We start from the raw sequence: 27,929 nt of genomic DNA, 5'->3' as shown, positions 1-27,929 counted from the left end.
TGGGAAAGTCCAGACTCATGCTTACATGGAGACTGTAAAATACCCTCTTTTCCAGAATGCAGCCTAGCAGAAGCCCTCATTCAAATATCGTACTCTCTGCAGTGTAGTTCTCAGAATCCAGCTGGAGCCCAAGAGGAGAAAGAAGCCAGAATTTTGTGCTGGGACAAAGCCATCCAGAACCCAGGTGCTTTACTCCATGCACAGGTCACAGCCCTGTGACCTCAGTATAGAATGCTAAGGAGCCTGAATTGTTTAGGGGCCAAGCCATTCAAGAAGGCTAGCTGTCAGGGACAAGCGTATGGGTAACAATTAAAAGTGTACTTTAGTGACCTGGATGTGAGGGGGCAGCAGAGAACCCCAGGACCCCACGCAAGATGGACAGAGCTTGCTTGGTCTTGTGTGTGAGTTGGAGAGAGGGTTTTCTAACAGTTCAGCAGACCCCATAGACACAAGACCCCTCCTGTAGAACTCAATGGCTGTAGTCATTTTACAAAGAAGGAACCTGGGAGTTATCCGCCTCCTTTATTAGAATGTCCTAAATAATTTAGATATTAAACAAGGGCTGAAGAGATTGCGCACATACCATTTAAATATCAACCAGTATTTAATATAAATAATGAACAGATATCAAACTAACATTTTGAAAGCAAAAAAAAAAAAATCAGCATTTGAAAGGTAAACAATCTGTCATCTGAAAGCGATTTTTTTCAAGAGCACCCAAATCGCTGACAATGATATGGTATTTTAGGACAAACAAGCATAGTGGCGTCACCTCTTTCATTAGGAAGGCACTACGCTTTAGCTTGGCTTCTGTGTTGCAATGACAGGGCATGGATGGACTGCTAGCACTTCCACAGTCCTTTCTATTTCTCTTGTCTCAGAATAACTTCAGAAAAGATGACTCAAGTCACATGTGTCACCATAATACTGATTATTTTTCATGGCTTTGGGGGAAACCAAGTACATCCTCCTTGGCTAATAGCGTTTTTATTTGAATGCATCTCTGCCTTTTTATATTTATCATAAATAAAACTTGCCAGAAAATATTCACTCAACACAGATCCCTTAGAACCAAAGGAATCTGCCCACCATCCTCTGGCCATGCCCAGACTCCATCCGCAGTCCTTACTCTTGGGTATGTGTGTAAGTATATCTCAGACTTCTGCTCGTTACCAGGTAGACTAGTTGGCCTCTGGAGGCATTTTGAAAGTCCAGTCTAGCCCTTTCTCAGGTAACATTTTATCACAGGTCAGCTATGTCTGTCTGGAAGCAACAAGGGACAAAAGAATATTGGGGTGACTCATGTACCTTTGCTATTCTGTGAGGGAAGTATATACTTTTCTTTGCAAGTGCAGTAGAGAATGAAAGTTCTAGAAGACTGTGTGTGTGCCTGTCCCTGCTTCAAAGTCCTAGCATGAGCCATTCTCTCAGGAAGGCACTCCAGGGCTTGAGGACCGCATCAAGTCGTGTCTCAGGGCCTGGAATAGGGTGATGAGGGATTGGGCCCAGATGTCCTTCTGATGCCCTTCAGATAAGGCTGTTCGATAGGCTGTGTAAGCCAGGGTTAATGCTATCCTTTCAAAGTCTTCTTTCTTGAGGATTCCAGGGCGGTTTGCCAGGCTGGCACTCAGCCTTCGGATATCTGGGATACGCTTGGGGATTATGTTATTGCAGATTGAGTGGAAATTCAAGGCCTTCCGCAGGGAAGCTAGCTCCTCGTCCTTGATGGAGATCTTCAGGTCTGGGCTGATCTCAATTTCAGCTAGCAAGAGCTGTGGAGAAAGATGAGATTTAAAAAAAGAAGAAGAAGAAAAGAAAAACCACACGAAACCAGGTACTGTTAAGGACAGAGTGAGGGGTCACTAGCCACATGTGGGGAAGCATTCATAGGAAGAAGTTAGAATCCAAGGGGCCTGAGCCCCAGCTCTCATCTGCCTCCTTAAGCTCTCTGGGCCTCACCTTCCTTCTCTGTAAAATGACCAGCTACAGTATCTATTCCACATGAGAAACATACGGTACAGATATGAACAGATGTGACATAGTTTCTGATATCAGCCACAGCACCACCCTGTAGGTAAGTGATTCTATCTTCTCTTTGTCCCTCTTACCCACTGAAGATCGTCTGAAGTATAAACGGACCATCACAGAAAAAAAAATTATAACCAGAAGTGGGAATTTAAAGAATGCAGTGCGTTGTGCTGGGGGGTAGTGGGATGCAGAGATGCTGCATCTCGCTGGCTTGCAAGAACAGCTTTATGTATCATCTTTATTTCTGCCCGGTGCCATGAGGAGCCCTGTAAGTACTCGAAGAATGGAAAGACTGCAAGTCCCAAGTCTCCACCCTTCCTGTTCTCTGCCTTCCATGACACTGCTTCTTGTCTTTCTGAACCATTGGTTTGTGACTTCCATTTTCAAGGCTCAGAAGAGGCTATGCTCTGGCAGGTTGCTGCCCAGAGAAGCGTTTGGAACTCCTCCCTGGCTTCTCTTTGTCACAGCTATCGAAACTGGAAGGGAAGGTTTGGGATCACATTGAAATGCCACGTAACAATTGAGATTCGGGCTCAGAGACTCTTGGCTGATAGACTGAAGTTAAAGCTCCAGGCCTGAACCAAGTGACCTCAAGAAACTCTCCTCATGATTGAGAGGACTGGGGTCTCAGGGAAGCAGGAATAAGTGTGGGAGAAGAAAGCATGTGGGTTAGTCTAGGGTTCTAGAAACTTAGGTGAGTTAGTGGGGTAGACAGACTGCACCTCTGTACAGCAGGCAAAGTCTAGAGACACAGCTGTGCTCGGCCCCAGTGTGGCTTTGCCTGAACATTACAGATGAACGATGCCTTAAGCTTTCACTTGGGACCTTCTACTCTGTGCCTGGGTGTGGCAGAAGCCTGACCTCTCGCTATGCCTGGACTGGACTCTGAATACTGTCATTTTTGTCCGGACGAATGGAAAAGGTGAGGTGGTCCCAGGAATCTCTTATGTTGATGTAGGCCAGAGTTTATCACCTCCAGGGATAGTTTAGGTCATTCCTTGCTACAGCACAGACTATCCAAGTTCATGGGCCCAGGCAGACCACTTCTCAGAAAAAGAGAGATGATCCATGTCTTTGGGTGACTTGGGTTGATGGCTTTCCCTCTACTTACCTCATACAGCAGTTCCACCTCCTCCAGGGAGGTCTGCAGGACTGGATTTAATGGCAGTGACAAGGACCTCTTTGGCCGATGAGCAGCTGGGAACAGTGCAGCTGGAAGAGACAAGGCTGTCATGCATGGTTGGCTACCTTTCTCTACTTAACTTCGAGGGCAGCCCTCTCAAGCATATCTTGAAACTGGGTGGACTTAGTGTGAAGGGAAGTGGCAAACTCTCTTTTTATGTCTCAGAAAGCTCCCAGGCACAACAGACTAGTAGCTCATCAGGAACATTCAAGGAACTGGAAAAAAGTTTATCTGCCTGGGCTGTGTTTATGCTAGGAAATTTAGGTTAAAAGCAAGCAGATGAGGCAAAATAGAAAAAGAACAAGGAGAAAAGAGTTTTATAATCCTACAAGGGAGACCTTAAAACTATCGCCCAACACATGGCATATCTGAATGCTTAAAGCCAGTCTGTATATAGTTGCTGTCCTGCAATCTTATCATCAGAGACTGTGACTTAAGCTAACCCAGGTTCCAAGGTAGAGATGCCAAGAGTCTTCAGACAGATGACAGAGGAAAGGAAGCAGACTGTGCAAGACCTAAACACAGGGCCTAGGGGACCATGTGGCTGAGAGCTCAGAGCGTCCCCCGAGGATCAGCTGATGTAACACATGCAATTACTGCACAGTTAAGGACATTTGTGAGCTGGAGGGAGCTGGCTGGGCTCCTGGTGGGATGAAGGATCTGATGTAGTAGGCACTGATGGAGGGATGAAGGAGAAAACAGAATATTGTTGAACACATGTTGATTGTGAGAAACCCCAGGTTTTCAGGACCGGATCAAACAGCCCCTGCCACCTGCTCAGCCCCTTTATGCATCAGACACTGGTCATAAATGGCTGACAAACTTGTGGGTAGAGAAGGACCATGACCTTTAGGAAACCAGAGAAAGAAATGTAATAACCAGACAACTATAAGTGTGACCCTCTGACGTTGTGCAACTGTACTTTCTGTAGCCATGGGTGCTTACGTTCTGTGCATTATGTTCCATGTACTAATGAGGGCAGGAGCAGTGTAAAACTTTCCAGAATGCCTAAGAATTTCATGAATTCATTGTTTTTAATAGCTGAGTAGTACTCCATTGTGTAAATGCACCACATTTTCTGTATCCACTCTTCTGTTGAAGGACATCTGGGTTCTTTCCAGATTCTATTATAAATAAGACTGCTATGAACATAGTGGAACATGTGTCCTTGTTATATGTTGGAGCATCTTTTGGGTATATGCCCAGGAGTGGTATAGCTGGGTCCTCAGGTAGTACTGTGTCTTATTTTCTGAGGAAACGTGAGACTGCTTTCCAGAGTGATTGTACCAGTTTACAATCCCACCAACAATGGAGGAGTGTTCCTCTTTCTCCACATCCTCGCCAGCATCTGCTATCACCTGAGTTTTTGATCTTAGCCATTCTCACTGGTGTAAGGTGGAATCTCAGGGTTGTTTTGATTTGCATTTCCCTGATGACTAAGGATGCCGAACACTTCTTTAGGTCCTTCTCAGCCATTTGAGTTTCCTCAGCTGAGAATTCTTTGTTTAGCTCTATACCTCATTTTTAAATAGGGTTATTTGGTTGTCTGGAGTCTAATTTCTTGAGTTCTTTGTATATATTGGATATTAGCCCTCTATCAGATGTAGGATTGATAAAGATCTTTTCCCAATCTCTTGGTTGCCATTTTGTCATATTGACAGTGTCCTGTGCATTACAGAAGATTTGCAATTTTATGAGGTCTCATTTGTCAATTCTTGATCTTAGAGCATAAGCCTATTCAGGAAATTTCCCCCTGTGCCCATGTGTTCGAGGCTTTTCCCCACTTTCTCTTCTATTAGTTTCAGTGTTTCTGGTTTTATGTGGAGTCCCTTAATCCACTTGGATTTGAGCTTTGTACAAGGAGGTAAGAATGGATCATGTTGCATTCTTCTACATGCTGACCTCCAGTTGAACCAGTGCCATTTGTTGAAAATGTTGTCTTTTTTTCCACTGGATGATTTTAGCTCCTTTGTCAAAGATCAAGTGACCCTAGTTGTGTGGGTTCATTTCTGGGTCTTCAATTCTATTCCATTGATCTTCCTGCCTGTCTCTGTACCAATACCGTGCAGTTTTTTTTATCACTACTGCTCTGTAGTACAGCTTGAGGTCAGGGATGGTGATTCCCCCAGAAGTTCTTTTATTGTTGAGAATAGTTTTTGCTATTCTGGGTTTTCTGTTATTACAAATGCATTTGAGAATTGCTCTTTCTAACTCTGTGAAGAACTGAGTTGGAATTTTCATGGGGATTGAATCTGTAGATTGCTTTTGGCAAGATGGCCATTTTTACTATATTAATCCTGCCAATCTATGAGCATGGGAGATATTTCCATCTTCTGAGATCTTCTTCAATTTCTTTCTTGAAAGACTTGAAGTTCTTGTCATACAGATCTCCTGAGTGAGGTAACCCAATCACAAAAGAACACACATGGTATGCACTCACTGATAATTGGATATTAGCCCAAAAGCTCACAATATCTAAGATGCAACTCACAGACCACATGAAGATCAAGAAGAAGGAAGACCAAAGTGTAGGTGCTTCAGTCCTTCTTAGAAGGAGTAACAAAATTCTCATGTGAGCAAATATGGAGACAAAGTGTGGAGCAGAGACTGAAGGAGGGGTCGTCTGGAGACTGCCCTACCTAGGGATACATCCCATGTGCAGTCACCAAACACAGGCACTGTTGTGGATGCCAGGAAGTGCATGCTGACTGGAGCCTGATATACCTGTCTCCTAAGAGGCTCTGCTAGAGGCGGAGCCTCGCAGTTAATCATTGAACTTAATATGGGGTCCCCAATGGAGGAGGTAGAGAGAAGACTGAAGGAGCTGAAAGGGTTTGCCGCCCCATGAAAAGAGAGACAATACCAATCAATTAGAGCTCCCAGGGTCTAAACCACACTCAGGTCTGGGAACACGCATGGAGGGACCCACGGCTCCAGCTGCATATGCAGTGGAGGATGGCCTTGTTTGGCATAGGTGGGAGAGGAGGAGGTCCTTGGTCATGTGAAGGCAGGATGCCCCAGTGTGGGGGAAATCGAGAGCGGGGAGAGGGGGAGTGCGTAGATGGGTGGGGGCACACCCTCATAGAAATAGCAGAATTGTGATGGGATAAGGGGTTTCTGCGGGGGGCGGGTGGGGGAAGGGGATAACATCTGAAATGTAAACAACAACAACAACAAAAACTTTCCAGAATGATTTCCATCAGAAATGATAAAAGAACATCTCAACCTAAAGGGACCTTCCTGAAAAGCCCACAGTTAAAACCTCCTGCTTCCCATATAAAGTGGCTGTATGCAGCTTTGCTTGAAAGCCAGCCTTTGCAGTAGCTTGTTTGTGGCCCAGTGCCAAAGTTCCTCAGGGCTCAGGTGGATGTGATTTTGTGCTTTTATGTGCCTGTCTGGATCTGTATTAAGTATTAAGTGAGAGTATCAATAGGATGTACATTTTGCTTCTGTCTTCCTTGTAGGAAATGAAATATGGGTATCTGACGTAGGACAAGGAGTGAGCTATTTCTGTGTGTTTGTGTGTAAGTGTTTACACATATGCGTGTTTGTGCACTTGCTTGTGGGAGCACGAGGGGGAGACCAGAGGTTGACATTGGGATGTCTTCCTCAGTCACATCTTCACTTTAATGTTTTGAGACAGTCTCTCACTGAACCTGGGGCTCCTGCTTTAGCTAGGCTAACAGAAGGAACCCCAGGGATCCTGCTGTCAGCATGTTGCAGCTCTGGGGTTACAGGTTCATGCCTGGCTTCTCAGGGGTGCTGGGAATTTGCACTCAGGTCCTCATGCTTGTACAATAAGCACCTGGCCCTCCCTACAGCTCCTCCCATGTTCCTCCCCAATCCTGGCCTCTGATTATTTTATTATAAATTATATATATATACATATATATATGAATGATGTATATGTATGCACATATGTGTATATATATGAATATATGTATATATACATATATCTGTTCCTTACATAATTTTATAAACACAGCCTGCTGAGCTCATATGTGTTTCAGGTTGAGTTCCTGGAATCCGAGAAGGTCTTATCCCTGGAAGAAGATTGATTCTTCCTCTCCTGGCAAACATCAATTGCTCATAGCTCTCCTTCTGTGGGTGGAGCCTTGTGAGAATCCCCATCCACGCTGGCACGGCAGTTGTGTTGCCATAGTTAAGATCTTCTTTAGGCAGCCATTTTGCTGAGATTTCCTGGGTGCACGTCCCCTGTCACATGTAAAAGACTCTGTCTCACAGCAGACATTTTATCCTAGCTCTTAGAGTCTTTCTACCCTCTCTTTTGAGATGATCCCTTGAGTCTTAAGTGAAGGGGTTGTGTTGTTTATGTATCAGTTTGGGCCAGGAACCCCATGGTTGGTTGTTCTCTGTGTTTTGACCAGTTGTGGCCTTTTGTAATGGTTTCTGTAATGATGTGTCTGCCGCAAAGTGAAGCATCTTTATGTGGGGTGGGAACAACCCTTACATGTGAGGCTAAGGATACGTAGTTAGAATACAGTTAGATATTATACTGGTTTAGTGAAGTGTCAGTAGTAGGTTCTTTTCTAGGCTCGGTGGCCTCACCAGTTCCAAGTAGTAGGCCAGGTTTACAGTACCAGACATAGATTCCTTTCTTCAGAGAAGGTCTTAAGTCTAATTAGATGGTTGTTGGTTATGACAAAGACGAAAGTGCCACTATTGCACCTCTAGGGACAGCTTGCTGTTCTAGCCTTTGTTATTGTCCATGAGGCATAGCCGTAGTTGGGTAGGACTATTGATTGGTTTTCTGTCTTGGATGCTTGCCTAGTTCCTTTGGTATCACGAGAGCTAGTCCTCTGGAAGGAAATGTCCAGGTGTGTTCCATCCTTATTCTTCCATGTTGTCTGTCACATCTTAAAAATATACATGTATTTTATTTAAACTGTAGGTGTGTGCCTGTTTGTCTGTGTATACCACATGTATTCAGTGTCTAAAGAGGCCGGAAGAGCATGTTGGATTTCCTGGAACTGGAGTTACAGGCAGATGAAGGAGGCACAGTGTGGGTGCTGGCAGTCAAACCCAGGTTTTAGGCTAGAGCAACAAGAGCTCTTAACTGCTGAACTATTTTCTCTAGTTCCAGAACATCTTTCTTATTGGAAAATTTAAAGTATGCATCCATTACATGCCCCAGTGCTGTAGGCAGTGCAGCAGTCTCATGAAAATATCCGCCCTTCAGCAGATGGAGGGGAGGGAAAGGTACCATGGGCTGGGCCTTTCTGTCCCATCATCATGATCATGGGCTCCCTAGGGAAGTTCCTGTAGTCTTAGGCCTGGGTTTCTTCACTTAGTCCTTTTGCTGAGGACATATCCTTTATTATTCTTACCTCAGGGAACCCTTAGTTCTCAACACTTTCCCGTTCAGAACTGAGTTCAGTGATGGCCACGGTCAGTCCTAGCTGCTGTTCTTATACTTAATAATGGCGCTGGTAGAAAGGGTTAAGCAGCTGTAGCACTCCAGACTAGGGTTGTGGTTGTGCGGGAAGTGTGTGGGGGTACACAAGTATCCTGTTTTTCCTTTTCATGTATAAAGTGTGTGGCAAGTGCATGTGGTGTGTGTGTGTGTGTGTGTGTGTGTGTGTGTACACTCACACATGTGGAAGGCTAAAGTTGAGCTTGGGAATATTCCTTGATCCCTCTTCCACCTTATTCTTTGAGGCAGGGTCTATCAGTCAAATCCAGAGCTCACTAAAATAGCTATCCAGCTGGAGCACAGGTACTTTAGAGATGGGTCTCTCTTTCCTTTCCTTCCCTCATCTCCACGTTGGTCCACCTCTTGGCACTATTGTACCTCATATTTCTATTGCTCCCTTGACCCTGTGCATTGGGTAAGGTAGAGACATGCATGTTCCCCAGGCTGCCGGAGGGTAGCTTACTTTCAGTGGCTCTTCAACTGCTTAGATGTGGCTCATTAGGCAAGACCTCTAGATGCTGGAAGTAGCCAGTGAGCAATAGCTCTGTCCACCCAGGCAATGTCAAAACACAGAGGAGACAATTTAACACGTGGTTCCCCCCAACTCCTATGCTCCTGTTGGTAACAATGAAGGATGAATCCAACCAAAAAGGCCTGTGGCTAAAAAAAAAATGCTGGCTGGGTCTGAGCTAAGCATACACAAAGCTTGAAACCAGGCTTGCTCCCACATCTCTGCGTGACAGCCCTGTTTCCCCAGGAATCCTCTTACCCTTCAGCATGCGTCTACCTCTGAGGCTTTCTTGTTCATTCTGCATACTTAGAGTCTTGCTGCCTTCTCCTCCTGGAAAGGACTCCCAGGACTGCCAGCCCCTGGGATAGGAAGTGAGTTTTCCTCCTCTCCCCGCACCAGCTCTGCATACTGTAAGGCTCAGATGGCAGGCTCAGTAAGAATGACTTAAAAAGAGCAACTGGATGTTAAATAAACCAGCAACCCTGATTTAAGGTTGCTACTGTGAGCCGTCCATGAACTGTGAGACAGCATAAGCTTGGCAAGGAGAGAGTCCTGGACCACTATCAGGCTTAGCATCCTCTTCCCACCAGAGGGTAGGAGAGAAAATGGAAACACCAGAGAATTCTAGAGAGTGTCCCCGCATCCTCAGGACCACTGGCTCTCAGACAAGAAGGTTGCTAGAGGCTTTGCTCAGAGTCACAGCTTTGTGTACATTTTGTAGGGTGTCAACCTGGCCCACTTCTTGCTTGCTTTTCTCCCTAGAGTTCCACATTCAGTCCAATCACTGAGCTTCTCTTTGGGGGTGTGAACATCCTCACGTGGTCACTCCATGTGTCTGTCTTGAGTATACCAGGGACTCACCGGTCTCCTTGCTTAAAAGTCTGCGGCACAGGGTGGCCTAGAAAATGAGGACAGAGATTGTCCCCTCCTTCATGGGAAAATGAGTATCTATGACACATAGTACTGACCAGCACAGAACAAATAATTCACCTGCTAAGATCACACCATTGGATCAGGCTACTTTAGAAACTGGATCCAGCAAGCCCTGTCTATGCCTCCAGTTAAGAGGACACCATTGGACTGCAAACAGAAGCTACTAAAGCATGGTGCCCACAGGCTAACAACTAATAACCCCAGAGCATCCTGCCAGCAGGATGTGTCCACAGAGAGGTAAGTCTCCACTTCCCATTTTAGAGATGAGGATACTTGGTGGTTAAGGACCTTGGTCCAGCTATCTCAGTTTGCTAGAGAAAGGACAGGGAGTATAATGCCCAGCCTGTAGGACCAGATTCCAACCTTTCAGACAGGTGGATAATGGTCTTTTTGCTCCAAGAATAGTTGTTCTTCATTTCGTTTCTGAATAACCACGAGAGAAATGTGTTTGCTACAAAATGTATCCTTAAATAAATCACACACATGTGAGGTCAGAGGACAACTTAAAGGAGATGGTTCTCTCCTTCCAAATGTGGGTTCTAGGGATTGAACTCAGTCATGAAGTGTTTGTGGCAAGCGCCTTTACCCATGGGGCCATCTCTTGACTCATGCCACCTATGAAGATCTGCATGTCTTTGGAGGACACTTCACCACATTCAGTAGCTGTATTTTAAAGTCTCAACCACCCTGTCACATACACCCTTAGCTGCTGCCCAGTGGTCCCTGTCTCTTCCTATGCTCACGCTCTCTCAGCTAATGTCCTCCCACCTCCAGGTCCTTCCTCACGCCAGTCACCTGTTACACACACACACACACACACACACACACACACACACACACACACCTGCATCCTCCCCAACATTCTTCATCTCTCTCAGTTGCTCTGCTGCCATCTTTGGCTTTCTCTTTCTTTAATATCCCATATCCATCTAATCATCAAATTTTGGTCCTTTCCAAATGTATCAGGAACTTGCCCACATATTGCCACATCCCAACAGCCTCTCCAGTCTTCTAACCCTAAGCATCTCCCTTAATGGTATCTCTAGCTCCACCCCTGGCTCATCCTTACTCTGTTCTTTGTAAAGTACCTGAAGTAAGTCTGTGGAAACAGGGGCCTGGAGATGTCACTGCACCCAGAACCTTCTCTGGTTCTAATTTTTTCCAAGGACAAGCCAAAAAAACAAGCAAACAAGCTAACTCCCACAAAGCTTCACATGGTACCAAGTACTCCCAGATCAAAGTCCTCATCAGCTCTGCATAAACCTCCCATCTCCCTGGCTCATATGACTCTGGCCATAGACAACCTCACTGTTTTTAAACAGATATGGCAAACTTTTCTCTCAAGGCATGTCTGTTTCTTCTCCCTGAAATATCTGCTCCCAAGCTCCACAGAGATTACAAGACTCCCTCATGCATCTCTCAGGTCTCTTGTGACTTTTTTTTCTTCCACTGGAGCCGTCTGTGACTACCATATCTAGGATGATAAGCCTTTCGTACTCTAGCCTCTGACCTTACTATGTTGCCACCCAGCGATTTACACATTGTCTTTATCCATGTGCTTGCCTCTTGTGCCCTTCACTAGAATGTCGGTTCTGTGTGGGAATGGGACCTGTCTGTGTTACTCATCACTGTATTCCTGATACCTAGTGTTGTGCCCATTACTGTTTGTTGACTGGATAAATGATACTCGAGAGCCACACTAGCTACTCGGCCGCTGAGCTTGGATCTTTACAAAATCTTCCTCCTTGCAAGAGAGTGAGTCTACCATCATTTAAAGTTCCAGGTCTGGTGCCAGTGAAGCAGACTTTGACCCGCACCATTGTCTTGCCTTATCTCTCTGGAGTCCTTGCTCCAGCTAAGAAGGAGCTGCTTCTCATCTTCTATCTTAGTCAAGGCAGTTGCTATCTCCCCATGCTTGATCCCGTGCAGACTTTGTGACCTGGAGTGCAGCCAGAAGGCTCCCAGGAGGAAGCAGAGTCACGATGGAGTCTGACCTCTGACTTTTCAGGATCCTGGTTCGAAACCGTCCTTTGTCTTCCTGCTCCCACTCCTGTGAGTGGAGCCCTCCAGTGGAGTCCACTCAGCCATGGGTAGGACTTGCACCAGAGAACTTGCTGGAAAAGGATACTGGCTTCAGACCACATCGAGCCAAAGCACAGCACCACTGTGAATGAATCCTTGAAGCAGATTCTGATGTCGATCATTCTTTGGCTCCTGGGCCAGCCTTTTGGAAAATTGGTGCTGTTTGGAGAAAACCACAGTTCCAGACTCCTTCATGCCTGGTTCCAGTTGAGACAGTGTGGTAGAGGAGCGAATTTGACTAGAAAGCTCCACAACAGGGGGGTGGAACAATGGCAAGGAGGTGCACGGGGTAGTGGGGCTGATCTCAGATGGACACAGGGTCAGATCTACTAAGCCCTCTACCAGGGTGGTTCAGGCTGTCTCCCTTCTTCCCCCACCCTCTACTCCCCTCACCCTCGAATAGTTATCTGCATGGTGTGCTGGGCGACACTGCAGAGACCAACATCAACTCTTTCTGGCCGTTACCCTTACCCGGCAGAGCATCCAAGAGCAAGGACAAACACAACTCTAAGACACACACTAACCCTCGCGGCTGTCTTTTTTACTAAACAGTTTCATAAATAAATACTTTAGTGGGGATGGGAAGCTGGCTGGGCGGGAAAGATGCCTGCCTCCCAGCCTGACTTGGGAGGAGAGGACTGATTCCTACAAAGTGTGCAGCGTTACACGTGTCCATACACGCACACGCAGTCATACATACAAATAAATGTCGGAAAAACAGAGACACATTATAAGTCCTTAACAACAACATAGGTATGATTATTGGTTATTATGTATCTATTTTTTTTTTTACCCTTTTAAAGTCAGGCAAGCCCTCTCCCCTTAGGTTTTGTCCTGACAAGCTGTGGGGCATGCCAGGACATGGGCTGTGTGTGTAGGTCAGTATCCTCAGGTTGGCCCTGTTAACCACAGAAACCACAGGTGAGTCACTGAGACTTCATCATGCTGGTGAGGCTGGACTGGGCAGTCCTGGATCTGGCTGTGGAATCTCCACCCTGGGAGTCGGGGGAGGGGAGAATCCTAGAGAGCACTTCCTAGGGGGAGGCTGGGAGAAGGGGCAGAAGAAGGCTGCCTGGCAGTGGGCAGACTCCTTTTGGGTTTCTTTCTATATAGAGCAGTGTGTATGGGATGGGGGTGGGGGGTTGGGGGGAGGGATGTAGTAGGAGAATAAGGATGGAAGAATACAGGCTCCAAAGGAGAGAGTCCCTTAAACTCCTTTTAGGGAATTCATTGAAAGCAAGGTGGCAGTTCAGAATTGGAGTAAGGATAAGGTGAAAAGGATCTGTGGGAAAATTATTTTAGTGTGTGTGTGTGTGTGTGTGTGTGTGTGTGTGTGAACATGTGGGCACACATATAGGACCGTACCATGGGACAGCCTGGAGAACGTTACACTCAGAAACACAGTCCATCTTCTTTGGACAGTATGTCTCATTGGCTTGGAGTTCACCAGTTGGGTTAGGCTGGCAGGCAGGCAGTGAGCCGTGAGATCCTACGCTCGGCCGCCGTAGCGATGGGATTACAGACACAGGCTCCATACCCAGCTTTTCCACATGAAATCTGGGGTAACTCAGGCCCTCCTGTTTGCATGGGAAGCATTTTATCAACTGAGCTGATATAAAGGTGACAAGAATTATGTTCTTTTTTTTAATTAGAAAAAAATGTTTAAGACAGAGGGAAAATAAAAGCCAACAGTGTGGAAAATTTTTGAAGAAACTTGGATGGACTCCGTATCACTTGATGCTTCGGAACACAGTCTTGGACCATACATCTAGCGCTTCATACTTTGTCCCATAATGCCCTTTTGGTCATTTGTGTTGGCCTTGATCCTTTAGCGCCTGCGCCCTGCTGGGAAAATCTTCTCCCAAGAGCCTCAGATGTTGCTATCAAGTGTGTTGAGAGATTCAGCTTCTCATTAAGGGATAATGCTTATTTCTTTTTAGAGAGGTAAGTAACCACTAATACTTATTTCTATCATTTTTGTAGCACGTTTTTGAATATCATCCTCAAATCAGCCCTTCGAGGGCGTGTTTTGGGATCGCTAGGATGCTACTTGCTAACAACATCCAGAGGAATTAGGAACCTGTCAGAGATCATGCAGGTGGCTCGTTAGAGAGAGAACTGAAATCTCCGAGTCCTTGCAGGAGTGTTTATGAACCCTCTCACGCATCCAGTCCTCTCTTGGCTTCCTGACAGCTAGAGCCTTAAGAAGAGAAGGTGCCTTTGTCTCCTTTGGCAAATTAAGTTGTGCTCCAGTGTGACAAGCATAAGTGACAGAATCCAATTATAAGACCTCTCTGCTTTCTGTCCCCCATATTCCTTAAAGACTACGCACATGAGCAGGTAGGTGTGCGAACATGCATGCGTGTGTGTGTGTGTGTGTGTGTGTGTGTGTGTGTGTGTGAAGTCTGTGTTATTTGCATCTCGGTAACACTTATGACCTGGCCAGTCCCTAATATGCGGCTTAAGCACAAAGAGGATAAATACCACAAGCTTCTGTTTTTCATTGCAAATGCTTCTCCCCTGCTGCTCAGGCCTCTCTTTCCCTCCCTGTGAAGGAGGGGCACACCTACATCACTATGCCAATCCTCACCCCCTTAGGGGTCTCTATAAAGAGCGTCTGGATTGACATGAGGGAACACTACCTCTAGGTCTTTCTGGGAATGTGAACTCAGCTGAATGTAGGCAGCGGAAAGATTTCTCCTCAGACTGGCATGGGGTGAGTAGCACTCCCAGCTCTTCATTTCCCGATAGTAATAAACTAGCTGGCTTGATATGTCCTCGGTGCCTGCCAAGTGCAGCCAGACCAGAGTAAAGATGCCATCCTTGTTCTCAGAAGTAGCATCCGAGGGAGAAAATGCCAGCATGAAAGAAAAGCTTTTGCACACACTGGCTTCCTTCCATGGAGGCTTGATGAGAATGGCACCCCTGCCACCCAAGCACACTGGACAGATGCCCCAATGGTTCTTTTTTTCCTTACCCTCCACTACACAGCTCTACCTGGCTGCCAAAATGCACACCCATAGCATCCTGGATACCTCATTCTCGGCCAGCGTGGCCAAGAGCTCTCTGTGTTAAGTCTCCCAGGTAGCAGCCCCCTGTATCCCAGTGGCCACCATTCCATCACACAGGCAGCAGAGCTTGACACCTTCTCTCAGGGGGCTTGTCTCAGCAGTAGCAGCCAGGGGTCTGGAGAGAACCTGTACCCATCCTCCGAAACAGTCAAGAGTTCTTTCTGGCTCACCAGCAGGAGCAACCTGATGGCTTCTCAACCTCCATTAGTCTCCCAAATCAGCTGCTTTGACGCTTTTCCACCAGCATTTCCTATCACCTTACCAAGAGGGACACACCAGAAATATAGAGCACTGGCAAAGTTGGTATATGAAGCAGGCACGGGGCTTCTAACTCCTTCCTCCCTCTATTTGAGAAAGATGAAGGATCACCAGAGAAACACAAGAATAAAAACAACTCACCCCGGCTCCACCTGCAGGACATGGTGACCTGGGTGCTGGAGAACACCAGCAGAATCGTCAGGACCTTCCAGGGCATCTTCCAGGAGGGAGACTAACAGACCTTCTATGCCTGTGGGACCCCAGGAGCTGCAGGTGGGCCCCCCGCTCTTCTCTGTGAGAGAACAGAGTTCTTACTGTCCTTTCTTGTCTATAAGGAAAGCAAGGGCCTCTCCCTGACTCCACAGGGTGGAGGCAGATGCTGCCTCTTGGGTGGGACAGAAGCTGGTACCTCTCTTAACCTAACTCTCTCTGGGATTAGGGGACCAGGCTTCCACACGGAGGCTCTGTTTTTGAGCACATCTGGAGTGACTCACAGGGCATGTGATCTCTTTGGCAGTGGGCTGGATAAATATAATTTCTGTGCTTGAGTTCCATGTGCTGGATGCGCCCACTGGAATTTTTCTTTAACAAACAGACCCGCGGAACTTGTTAGAGAGCCCGGCGAGAAGTTGGCTGTTTTCCCCGTCCACACATACGACTTCAGAGCCAGGACTGAGGGCTGGAGGAAGTGCTGGGAGGTTGCCTGGCAGACGGTGGGGCTGGTGGAGCTCAGAGTTGCCTGTAGGACAGCATGGTCATTGTAGTACTGGGGTAGGGTGTTCCTGCCACCCCTCCCTGGAGCTTGCCTTGTGGGTCTTGGGGTCTGTCGCCTTTCCTAGCTTCTGGCTAGGTGGGGCATTGTCAGGTTGTGCGGAGTGGAATGGATAGGTGGCGTGTAGAATAGGCATCACCTTGTGAAGCTTGTGAGCCTATGAAGGAGGCTGGGGATTAGCTCCCATTCAAATTTATGATGCTTGTATGGGGTGCATCATCCACAGTTGGTAAAGAAAAGAGGTCTAATTAGCCCATCCCTCTGGAGAGTCAAGAGCAGGATACTGGCTTCTGCACAGTTCTGGCTAAGAAGACACCTCAATGGGAATGTTTGTGAGAGAGTTTTCATGGTGATCTAAGAAGCCTTCTGGGGGTTGGGCTTTCTCTGCAAAAACCTTTCATGGTAACTAACCAGGATCCCCAAAGAGCTACGTTAATCCCTTCTAAGGACAATGCCCCAATGACCTAGTTACTTTTCACCAAGCCCCACATTCCTCATCTTGAAGGTTCCATATACTTTTCAGTCTTATTGCACTGGGGACCAAGCTGGCAACATGACCCTTGTGGCCGCTGAACCTCTCTGTACTGTGCCCAGATTTATTTCTCACAGAATGGAAATATTTTCCCATCATCCTTTAAAAAGTACTGGGAGACAGCTCAGTTGATAAAGTGCTTGCTGTGTAAGTGTGAGGACCTGGGTTTGATCCCCAGCACCCATGAATCTCAGTGCTGGGGAGGATCCCCGAGATAGGAGGATCCCTGGGTCTCGTCGACCAGGTGCTCTACCTGAATTGGTAAACTCTGGGTTTGTTTGCAAGGTGGAGAGGGATTAAGGAAGATACCTGACATCAATCTCACATGCATGCACATGCAATGCTCACCTGTTCCCCAAACATGTACAGGCAGCAGTGTTGTAGCTAACTATGTCTTTAATTATGTGCCACACCTCCACCTTCCCTGACCTCCAGAGAAGAATATGAAAGCTTGAAGAATTTTGCAGAATCTCTTACTGTTATGGCCTTCTAACCATGGAGACAGTGGCCAGGATGGACAGCCAGAGTGGACTACTAGAGTGGACACCATGAGGTCCCCTTCTCTTCCATTGGAGCTTCCTGCTAATCCCTGAAAGCCGTTGACATCACTAATATAGATAATGGTCCTCGGGTGCTTAGCGTGTTTCAGGTTCTGTGCTAGACTCACCCCCTGCATTATCTGGTCAATGCTTACAATGATGAGGTCAGTGTGAAGCAGCATTCCCTAAAGATGTCTGGGTCACAGATGTCATTACAAATTCTAGCAGCCCCTTAACGTCAAAGAAACAGGTGTAGTTAAATCTAATTCTACTTACTTAATTTACCATAGCCAAAGAATCATTTCTACAATCAATACAGCATTACTTCTTTTGGGAGGGCAGCTGCATAAAAGTATTTAATGGTTGCTAAAAGTCCTAAGAGGCAGGGCTGAAAGACTAATTCCGTTAAATGAATGTTTTCACGGCTCCCCTCATGCGTAGTTCTCTCCACCCCTCCCCACCCCTGAATACTCTGGGTCTGGGAAACCACACACATGATGCACACACATCAAAGCTTCTAATACTTAGTGTAAGTGGGAAGTGGCTCCAGTGTGTTTCTACTTATTTAGAAAATTAAAATTAGCTGGGCGGTGGTGGTGCACACCTTTAATCCCAGCACTTGGGAGGCAGAGGCAGGCGGATTTCTGAGTTCGAGGCTAGCCTGGTCTACAAAGTGAGTTCCAGGAGAGCCAGGGCTACACAGAGAAACCCTGTCTCGAAAAACCAAAAAAACAAAACAAAAAAAATTAAAGTTTTAAAATAAAGGCATCCAGTCTCAGGTCACTACAAAGCTTTTGTATGCATACAAACATCTTATAGACAGCATACAAGAGAGAACTGCAGACATGCCCTGTTCAGAGAACATATTTGCCACACAGTGCAGGGGGCTCAAAGATCAGTCTTCTTGCTGTACTGCTGTCTTCAGATATGCCGCTGTTTCAAATATCAGTTTCAACAACCTTTTGGTTCTTATTAATAAACACTTTATTATTTTTCTTTGTTAACTAGAAGCCAGAGCCAAAACCCTCTTGTAAGGGTAATACTTTCCCAAAGGATGGTGGTGAAACTTGAAGGGAAGCCTGGCTGCAGTAGACCAGAGACCAAGCTGTGTGCAGTCTGGGGCACATGATTGCGTCTTCAATGTCAATCAACCAAGATGAAGCCCTTTGTAGTGTGGGGTGGCCAGTGACCACTGGATCAGGCAGTGCAGGGCTAGAAGCCAGGCAAAGCTCTGGGGCAGGCTTCCTGTTCTTGTTATTCTGACAGTTACTAGCTGTGAGGTCTTAGTGTGGTTCCTTCATCTACCTTAGCCTCCATTTTTCCCTCTGCAGAATGGGGACACTGATAGTTTGCTTTCCGAAGAATGTTATTAGGAATTGGTGAATTAATATGTGTAAGTGCTGAGAGCAATACCTGCTACGGACTATGCATTCAGTGCATAGGAACTATAGAGACATAAGGAAATGGGCTCAAAGGGGTCAAGAATCTACCTAAGGTCGCCTTATTAGGAGACCTGGGGTTTCAGACCGAGCCTATGAGATTCTGCATGCAGAATTGCTCCATTAGTCTGTCTCATTCTTTTGTTTCCAGAACCTTTAAATGGAAGGTTGGCTAATCTGTTCTCAGGATTAGGGGAGAAAACCTAGTTTGCTTGCCAATTTCTCTGGTGAACATACTTCCACCAAGGCTGATCTGAAGCTACTAAATGTTTTTAAAAGCAGCTTTCAAGTTTCTGAACTTCTAGCAATTGGCTCTTGGGCGTCCTGTATGAGCTGCCCCAGCACATGATTGCATCTTATGAAGTTAGTTCTCCTGGCTCTGTTACTAGCCAGCTTCTGGTGTCATGCTTTCTCATAGAACGTATTTTATAAATCTACAAAGATTGTCCAAAGGACCTAGAGGGCACTGGGCTTTCTTGGGTGATTGTTGATGGGCTCTAAAGCTGGGCAACCTCAGCTCTGATTGGCTCTAAAGCTGGGCAACCTCAGGTCTTGCTACTTTCTTGCCATTACTCTCCAGACTCTCGCCTTTCACCTCCTTTCCACCTCTTGCCTCCTGATATCCTGACCCATCGGGCAGCCAAAAGGCAAGCGGGCTTGGTGACATGGTCTACAGAAGTCAAGCATGGCCAAGGGAAGGATGATTGGCAAGATGAATAGACCCATTTGGTCTGTAGGTAAAGTGATGAATGAATGAGCAGATGAATGGAGAAAGAAGGCACAGGTTTTGAACAGTGAGAATGCCTGTGTCAGCTTCCAGCTTCCTCTTCTGGCTTGGTACCCAGAGTCTGCATCTACTGAATCCTCCCTCTCTGTCTACACAGCCAGCACCTTTGGTCTGGATTCTATTTTAAATCCACAAATGAGGTGATTTGGTCCAACAACAGAAGCACAGATGAAGTCACACAGTGTTGGCCTCCAAGGCAGAAGACACATTCTTCCAGCCCTCTAGGACTGCCATCATCCATGACTCAGTAAAATATGTGTAGGCTTGTGTCAGGCCAGGCCAGGCCAGAATGTCCTCCCGCAATGTCCATGTGTGCAGACTCTGCCAGGTGCAAGAGTCCTTTGGGCAACTCAGCTCCCATGGCTGTGAGGCCGGAAGCTCTGCTTGCCAGAGCAGTGTGTCAGGGGAGAAAGAGTTGGGCCCACCAATGGCTGCGCTGACTGAACATGGTGGATCAGGTCTCTGCCAACTTTGTGGGGTTCACACGGTGCACTTTGGGACCTGTTCCTTATACTCCAAGCTGTAAAGAACTGAAGAAAACTCTTGCTTCCATAAAAATGTGCAAGCTACAGTTCCTTAAAGAACTGTGACTTAGAAAGCAAGAAGTAAAATTTAGCAAGCAAACAAAAGCCCCTGTGTAGTCACGGCTCGGTTTAGGAAGATCAGAAGCTATTAAATGTGAGCAAATGTGAAGCTATCATTGTGTTACTTCACTGAGGTGTTGGGGGTGTTTGTTGTAGTAACCAGCCTACCCTGACTGATACACTGTGTGTGTGTGTGTGTGTGTGTGTGTGTGTGTGTGTGTGTCTGTCTGTCTGTCTGTCTGTCTGTCTTAGATTCTTAGAGGTTAGAGAAGTGGAAAGTAGGGGTGGGTATGATACCAGAAGGAATATTCTAGAGTGGGGAGTTCCCTGGAGAGAGTATCTTACTTGATCATTGGCTACATCACATAGAAGCAGACACTCGGAGCCTCACGGAGGGAGTGGTTAGTGTCTTTCTTATCTTCTCCCCTGAATTCTGGCCTCAAAGAGATTTGGAGAATGGGCATGAAGATTTGCTCTGGCTTAGTAAGTGGATGGTCAGCCATGTTCAGACCCAGTGGGTAGCAGTCTGGGAACAAGAGAGAAGCCCAGGGAGGAGTTGGCCTCTCCTGCTCCCAGCAGGCTTGGGAGAGGGTGAGTTATGTAAGGAATTTCCTGCTTTGAATCATGATGCCAATAACCACAGCTCAGCAGGTTCGTCTCCTGGCCACTGTCCATGATTTTCCAAAAACACCTCCGAAAACATTCCCATTTGTCCTTCACTGCCCAGGACCAGTTCATTAGCGAATCTGATCTGGGGTAAGAAACTAACAATTGATTTATTTCCATCCACAATGAATATGTGAATGGAAATCCTTTTCTCTCTTCTGAATTTGGAAACTGGGGAAGAATTTTTCAGGAAAGAACAAGAGGTGAGAGGAGGGCGGGAGAGGTCAGAAAAACACTTGAGAGCTCTGGCAGGTATGGGCTGGTGGGGATGGCACTGTCTGGCTGCTTACACAATATGGTGGCTTTCATGTGCTGAGGGTGAGTCCAGCTTAGGGAAAGGACAGTTACAGACTAGGACCAGCTCTGCCTGTCGTTGGGCTGGGAGCCTTGAGTTCAGGAGCTTCCACTAACTCCTAAGCATGCCAGTGAACCATTTCCTTCCAGACCTTAGTACAGCCAAGTGGGTGGCATGTCGCCTTGACTCCACACAAGGCATTAGGGTAAACGGTGGTGCACTTCATCAGCTGAGGGCCCTGGAGGACTCTCCTAGGCACGAGTGGGGTAATGTTTAGGGAAAACAATTTCTAAAGCAGGATACAGGAACCTGATCGGCTTGAGCTAAATCTCTTCAGCAGCCACCTTGACAACTCATTGTTCTCTATTCTTTTCTCCTGAGCCCATAAAGGAGAGATCAGTAGAGAGCAGGGACTAGCTACCACAGTAGGAGAGGAGCAGAGAAGAGAGATCAAGGGTGAGCCCAGGGGGAACAGGGCGGAACTGGTGCCTCCAGCATCCTGTAAACGGTGTTCACCTTAGGAGGTGTATTAGGTACTTTTTTTTCCAGCTAAGACCAAATACCTAACAAGAAGCAACTTAAAGAAGAAAGGGTGTGGTGGTTTAGCTTTTCATGGCCAGGAAGGCATGGCGGCAGGGGCTGGCTGGTCACATGACATGCACAGTCAAGAAGTAGTGAGATGAATATTGGTCTTAGCTGTCATTTAAAAAGATTTATTTATTTTGTATGTGTGGGCCTTTCCCTGTACACACACACCTGCACATGCCATCTTAGTGCCTTATGTCCAGGGAGGCTATCAGATCCTTTGGAACTGGAGTTACAGTTGGTTGTGATTCAGACTGTGAGTGCTGGGAACCAAACCTGAGCTGTCAGTAAGAAGAGCAGGTGCTTTTAACCACTGAACCATCTCTCTAGACACCCACCCTCACCTCCACCTTGTTTTTATTCAATATGGAACCCTAATCCATGGAATGGTTCAATTCACAGTTAGGATGAACCTTCCAATTTCACTGAATCTGATCTAGATAGTCCCTTACAGACAGGCCTAGGGGCTTGTCGCCTTGGTAATTCTAGATCCTGCTAAGCCAACAATTAGTATGGATCACAGAACTCCTGTAGGCAATTTGTGGGTGCCTGTGTAAGATGCGTGGTCCCACAAATGTAGTAACTCTGATTTGGGGGCAGTTCAGTGCTTATAGTTTAGCAGATCCTCATAGGTTAAATCTTTAGCAAAGTGATTTTTTTTTTAAATGTGTGTATCATTCAAATGATTGTTTGCTTTTTCCTCTGCATGTCCAAGGATGCTTCCCTCAAGCATGAAGTGAGGTGGTATGCTGTACTTAGGTTCAGCCTATACAGGCAGGGTTAGAAAAACATACATATCAGGATAAGAGCAAGGTATGATGTAGTGCGGGACCCAGAATGTGCCTGATGGAGGAGCTTTGGAGGGAGGCCAGGAATCCATGGCTCCACTGTGGACTTTGTTCTTTCTACACATCCCCAGGAGAAACTGATATTGATTTTCATGGAGGCAAGAGAGTAAGTTACTTAACCCATTTTCTGGTACTACCACAGAATCTGGGTAACTTACAATGAAAAGAAACATATTTTGTTTTGGGGATCTGGGAGTTTACGAGCATCTGCCTGGTTTTGATAAGAGCCTCATTGTGAGTCAGTGGTGGTGCATACTTTTAATCTCTGCACTTGGAAGAGACAGGAAGATCCTTATGAGTTCAAGGCCAGCCTCATCTATAGAGTGGGTTCTAGGACAGCCAAGGCTATACAGAGAAACTCTGTCTTGAAACAACAAGACCAAGACCAAGACCAAGACCAAGACCAAACCAAGACCAAGACCAAGACCACCACCACCACCACCACCACCACCACCACCACCACCAACAACAACAACAACAACAACAAACCAGAGCTTCACTGGGACACTGGGAGAGATGGGAGGGGAAGGAGACACTTGTGCAAAAGATGGAGGAGATGGAAAGAGGGGGAGAAAAAAGGGGGTTCTCAGGCTTGCTTTATAATAACCATTCTCTTGGTAACCAATCGAGTCTTGAGAGATTGAGAGCCCATTTCTAGGAGAAAAATGTTAATTCCTCCTGAGATTCTAATTCTCTCCTAGATGCTCCTATATCACTCAATGCCATTCCGGGCCTGCCTCTGTGCTAGAATGAAAACAGCATGGGTTTGGATGGGACAAAGCTATATTTAAACCAAAGCAGAAGGTTTTGTTTTATTTTTGTTTGAAGCTGCTCCTGGTGTGGCTGGGAAGATGGTCATTTTATGCACCCCCCCCCATCCCCCAGTTGAAGAATAAATGTCATCTGAAGAGGTAAGAGATCGGTTTATTTCTTACACTTGAGTGAAATCCCTGGTCTTGAGTTTTCAGGTGCATAGGTCACATCTCTGTGTAGAGATAACCACCATAAAAGCATCTGGAGTGCCCCACCCCCAAGCAGGCACAGACCAGGAGCCACCTGGCAGAAATGAGGAGAGATGAGAGGGTTAGGGTTGGAAAGGTCATCTGGGGCTCTCTAACACTTCCTCCTGACTCGGTGGTTTGGAGACCTTTGGAGGAGGACATAATTAGCTTTTGTTTGGAGAGGAATTAAAACAGGCTAAGTTAACATCAACAGCAGCAGAGATTGCCCAACTCTTATCTTTAGGCTGAATAGCCATAAAAGCCGAAACCTAAAAACAACCCAAGTAGCCTCCATAAGGGGATGGATAAATGTAATAGGGTATATTCATACAATGCAATATATTGTCCCATGCTAGAAGAAGCGAAATGTTAGTTAGCACATGTGCTAAAACAGGGTGAGTGGATTTTCTAGGGTGCTAAGGGTTTGTAGTTGATCTGGATATGAACTGCACAAATGTACACGCACGTGAAAGTCCCTGAGCTGTACACTTAAAGATCTGCTGCAGGTGCTGATAGATCATCACTTAAGATATCTTGCTGCTATTCCAGATGGCTGGAGTTCGGTTTCCAGCATCCATACTGGGCAACTCACAGCTTCCTCAAGTCCAGCTCCTAAGAAACTAGCACAGCGCCCTCTTCTGGTCTTCTGTGGGCACTGCAGTCATGTGCACATATACATGCATAGAGACATTATATACATACATTTAATTATAACTTAAGTCTTAAGAAGGATTTCCATATACCTAGGAAAAAAATCATACTGCTGTCTCCCAAAACCAAACCAAATAGCTAATGCAAGATATATGTCTAGCTGACTTGAGAATATTTATTGCCTATGGCTTCCGTGGAGCAGATCTGACATTAATGGAGTCCCCTAGTCTAGCAGCTGAAGTAACTTGGGTGTGTTACTGAATGAGTCTGGAATTTAGTGTTATTTTTCTCTCAGTTAGAAAGGAATAAAGATTGCTTATTTTTCGTTGCTTTCAGACTGCTACCTCAAATGGCTCCGGCGGCAGTGAAAAGGACACAAAGGCATTCCAGTTGCAGACCTGGATACTCTTCTGCTAGGACAGTGAGTCTAGTGACATTGGAACCAGAGTCTTCCAAGGCCAGCCCTGTCCTTGCTGCTTCCCCACTCTCTGGTGACAGCTAGCTCTGCCTGAGTACTGAGGCAGCCTTATATTCTGGAGCCTCTGGACTCCCTCCTCCAGCCCTTGGTTCCTCTGTGTCTCAAGCCTGCTCTTGTCTTCCAGTCTTACAGGCTCCTTTCTGTTTGGTGGATAAGCTTGAAAAACATCACAGGAGGAAGGGAACAACAGCAAAGAGCTTCTGGGTGTCTGATTCACATAGCCTCACAATCTGGAATATGTGGCAAAGAATCCAGTCTACCCTGACCTCAAGGAGACAGATAACAAAAGGTCCGCTTTAAGGCTGCCCACAGACACCTAGAGACCTACCTCTTCATAGTCCACTGCCCCACACCCTGGTCTGGCTCTTCCTGCCCCATTGCTGCCTCAGACCCCCAAAAGGGAATAAAGCGTTGTTTGCGGTTGGATCTAATCACTGAAACAGCATCTGAGTAAATTTCCACTCTGCTTCATCTGTTCAAGCCCTTTCTTCAGACCCAGCTGGTGGGGGAGGGGGCAAGTTAAATGGCTCTTGGGTATTGATGGGGAAGCTTTAGTTCTGATGGAACAGTCCTGAGCTAGGATGTTTGGGCCTTCTCCTTGATTTATGCTCGATAGCAGCACAGGAAGCCAGGTTATCTCCCTGACCCGAAGCAGAGCAGAGTCTCTGGCCTCAGCATCTTCTTGTCAGGAGCAGAGTTCAGTGGAAACACAAACATGGGCCCAATAAGCCATAGCCTCTCAGGCTGGAAGGGATTTAGAGCTTAGGGATCTGAACTCTATTCTACAAATGAAGAAGTTAAGGCTACAAAGATAAACTGGCTGAGGGGCAAAAGCCAGGCAGTGATGGAGGTGGGAGAAGATCAGAAATGATTGACAGGACTCAGAGCATTGAGCTGACCAGAACAAACTGACCATACCACTGCACACCCCATGAGGCCAGAGGTTCTCAGCTGATACTGCTAACATTTCGGGTTGGGTAATCCTTCACCATGGGGGTTGGTTAGGTATGTCTCTGGATACCGTAAGATACCAGTAAGAGCCCTCACCCAATCCATGGCAAAGATGTCTCTAGACATGACAAATGTCCTCTGGGATCAAAGTCAGTCCTGGTTGAGATAGGATGTTCTTTCGGCTCAAAGTTTCAGAATGCACTGTGACATTCTCATTGTCTGTAGGTCTGTCTTCTGTTTCAGTCTGTAATCCCTTGAGTTTGGAAAGACAGTTGCTTATTGAGCTTCTTGTTTCTCACCCTGCATAGTATTTGGCATATGAGAAATGCAATGAATGACTTTAAACAAATGCATGCATGAATGAATGAATGAATGAATGGCCAGACATACTGAGCCTCTGGAGAATAACCTTTCATTTGCGGGCTTCATATAATTTATTATATAAAAACGTATTATATATAAATACATATTTCTGGCTTTATATAATATATTCTATTAAGCATTAGGTTGGCATCCTCTGGCAGAAGGCAGTGGGAGAATGACTTACATGACCTTCTGTCTGAAGACGGTTGGGATCCGGATGCTCTGCCCTACCAGCCGCTATCATAGTCACACAGGAGGCCTCTGCCTGGCTCCCCTCCGCACTGCAGGCTTAATTATGAGACTTCTTTTCAGTTCTGTGAAACAATGGGAGACGATAATACACAGAAGAATACACAGAAGAGCGTCTTCTCACTGGGATACAAGCAACATTCAGAAACATTGAAACCTTCAAGAACAAAGCACCCAAGGACAGTTACAAGAAGCCATGAGAGCCATGGGAGACTTTGCCACAGAATCTTGAAATTTCAGCACTGGGAAAAAGTCACACGTAAAATAGAAAAGGAAACATCTGACTGAACTTCTCTTAATCCCATTTTTTTTTTTTTTTAATTTGGCTGTGGCAAAGTGAGAATTTTTTTTCTGTCTTCTAAATGGTAAATGTCTGAGAGGTTAGAGGCCTCTTTCAGAACTAAAAACAATAGTTGATTCCTCAAAGCTATCCCTTACTGTGGCATGCTCACACCTGCATACACACCGATACACATAAATATTAATAATAATTATAACAATAAGTAATGTATTATACAAAGATATGTAACAGTATATTGTTACTTTATATTAATTATTAATAATTATTATCAAGTGAATAAAAATGAATTTTACCGAGCACTAACATTGAGGAAAGGGGACTCTATAAAGCCCTCCTGTCTGGTCCTCCTTGTGTTAGAAGCTTGCTTTTTAGTCTTCAACTGAAGTGTCACTTTCAGGGATAAGATCTGTTGCTTACTGTACTGGCTAGTTTTATGCCAACATGACAAAAGTTATACTCATCCGAGAAGAGGGAAACTCAACTGAAAAAAATGCCTCCATAAGATCATGTTATAGGCAGGCCTATAGGGCGTTTTCTTGATTGATGGGGGAGGGCCCAGCCCATTGTGAGTGGAGCCATCCCTGGGCTGGTGGTCCTAGGTTCTAAAGCAGACTAAGCAAGCCACGAGGAGCAAGCCAGTGAGTAGTATCCCTCCATGGCTTCTGGATCAACCCCTGACACCAGGTTCCTGCTCTGCTTGAGTTCCTGTCTTGACCTCCTCCAATGATGAACAGTACTGTGGAAGCATAGGTCAAATAAACCCTTCCCTCCCCAAGTTGCTTTAATCATGGTGTTTCATCACAACAATCCCAAGACACTGTTGATTGGTTGCTTTGAGAGAAAGAGAGGCAGGGGGGTTTGGGATGGAGCTCTGATGAGGATGTCCCGCTAGGACCAGTCTTCTGGCTGGGGAGAGATGAGCCGTCAGAGGTGTGAAATATTTTAGGGACTGTGAGGAAGTGGTGTATGTGCCTGGTAACTCTATGGAGAGAAGCTGAGGCAGGAGCCTGTGTGCTGGGAGTTGGGACTGAGCAGGACTTCAGGCCCTTAGCCCCAGCTCTCCTGGGAGAGTCTGCAAGCAGAGGGTTTGAGAACAGGAGGCTTCAGGAATCTAGTTGCAACCTTAGAATTTTCCAATGGGGTCCAGAGAGGTAAGTGTTTCCACCTCCTTCTCGGTATGCAAGGGAAGCTATTCTCTTAGGCTCCGATGGAGGAAACGTCCTCGTTCATTCTGAGAATACCAAACACATTTACTTGTTTTTTCATCTGTTCAGGGCTGCCTTAGGCAAACAGGCCTGAGCCATTCATGTGACTCCAGGTGAGGGTTATCTCTGCTTAACTCAACACATTCTTCCTGCACATTTCTGGTTGTAACTGCTTCCCCCAAA

The 27,929-nt window shown here is 46.2% G+C and overlaps 1 protein-coding gene and 1 long non-coding RNA gene across 3 annotated transcripts; one reads left to right on the top strand and one right to left on the bottom strand.

Annotated features, from left to right (window-relative positions):
* Positions 1–554: 554 nt before the first annotated feature.
* Fam180a (family with sequence similarity 180 member A) lies at positions 555–15,926 on the bottom strand. Its single transcript, XM_034519424.2, has 3 exons — positions 15,642–15,926; positions 3,140–3,240; positions 555–1,772 (listed from the first exon to the last, which is right to left on the bottom strand). Exons 1-3 carry the CDS (start codon positions 15,715–15,717, stop codon positions 1,428–1,430), a joined length of 522 nt encoding a protein of 173 aa, XP_034375315.1. The 5' UTR covers positions 15,718–15,926; the 3' UTR covers positions 555–1,427.
* On the top strand, positions 15,683–26,736 carry LOC143434534 (uncharacterized). 2 transcript variants are annotated; one of them, XR_013104088.1, is made up of 4 exons: positions 15,683–15,773; positions 23,376–23,458; positions 24,536–24,620; positions 24,802–26,736. It is a non-coding gene; the product is annotated as an uncharacterized LOC143434534 (long non-coding RNA). The 2 variants fall into 2 exon arrangements; XR_013104087.1 differs by having other exon boundaries at positions 24,536–26,736.
* The last annotated feature ends 1,193 nt before the right edge of the window (positions 26,737–27,929 follow it).

This window comes from Arvicanthis niloticus, chromosome 15 (genome assembly GCF_011762505.2).
Source record: "Arvicanthis niloticus isolate mArvNil1 chromosome 15, mArvNil1.pat.X, whole genome shotgun sequence".
NCBI classification, from domain to species: domain Eukaryota; kingdom Metazoa; phylum Chordata; class Mammalia; order Rodentia; family Muridae; genus Arvicanthis; species Arvicanthis niloticus.
The sequence above is the reverse complement of the archived record's forward strand: the minus strand, read 5'-3'. Positions and strand labels throughout refer to the sequence as shown.

Coding starts and splice junctions, on each gene's coding strand:
- Fam180a (XM_034519424.2), bottom strand. CDS start 15,717: ATGCCCTGGAAGGTCCTGACGATTCTGCTGGTGTTCTCCAGCACCCAG. Junction 3,241..15,641: donor GTCCTGCAGGTGGAGCCGGG/GTGAGTTGTTTT, acceptor TGTCTCTTCCAG/CTGCACTGTTCCCAGCTGCT. Junction 1,773..3,139: donor AGGTGGAACTGCTGTATGAG/GTAAGTAGAGGG, acceptor CTTTCTCCACAG/CTCTTGCTAGCTGAAATTGA.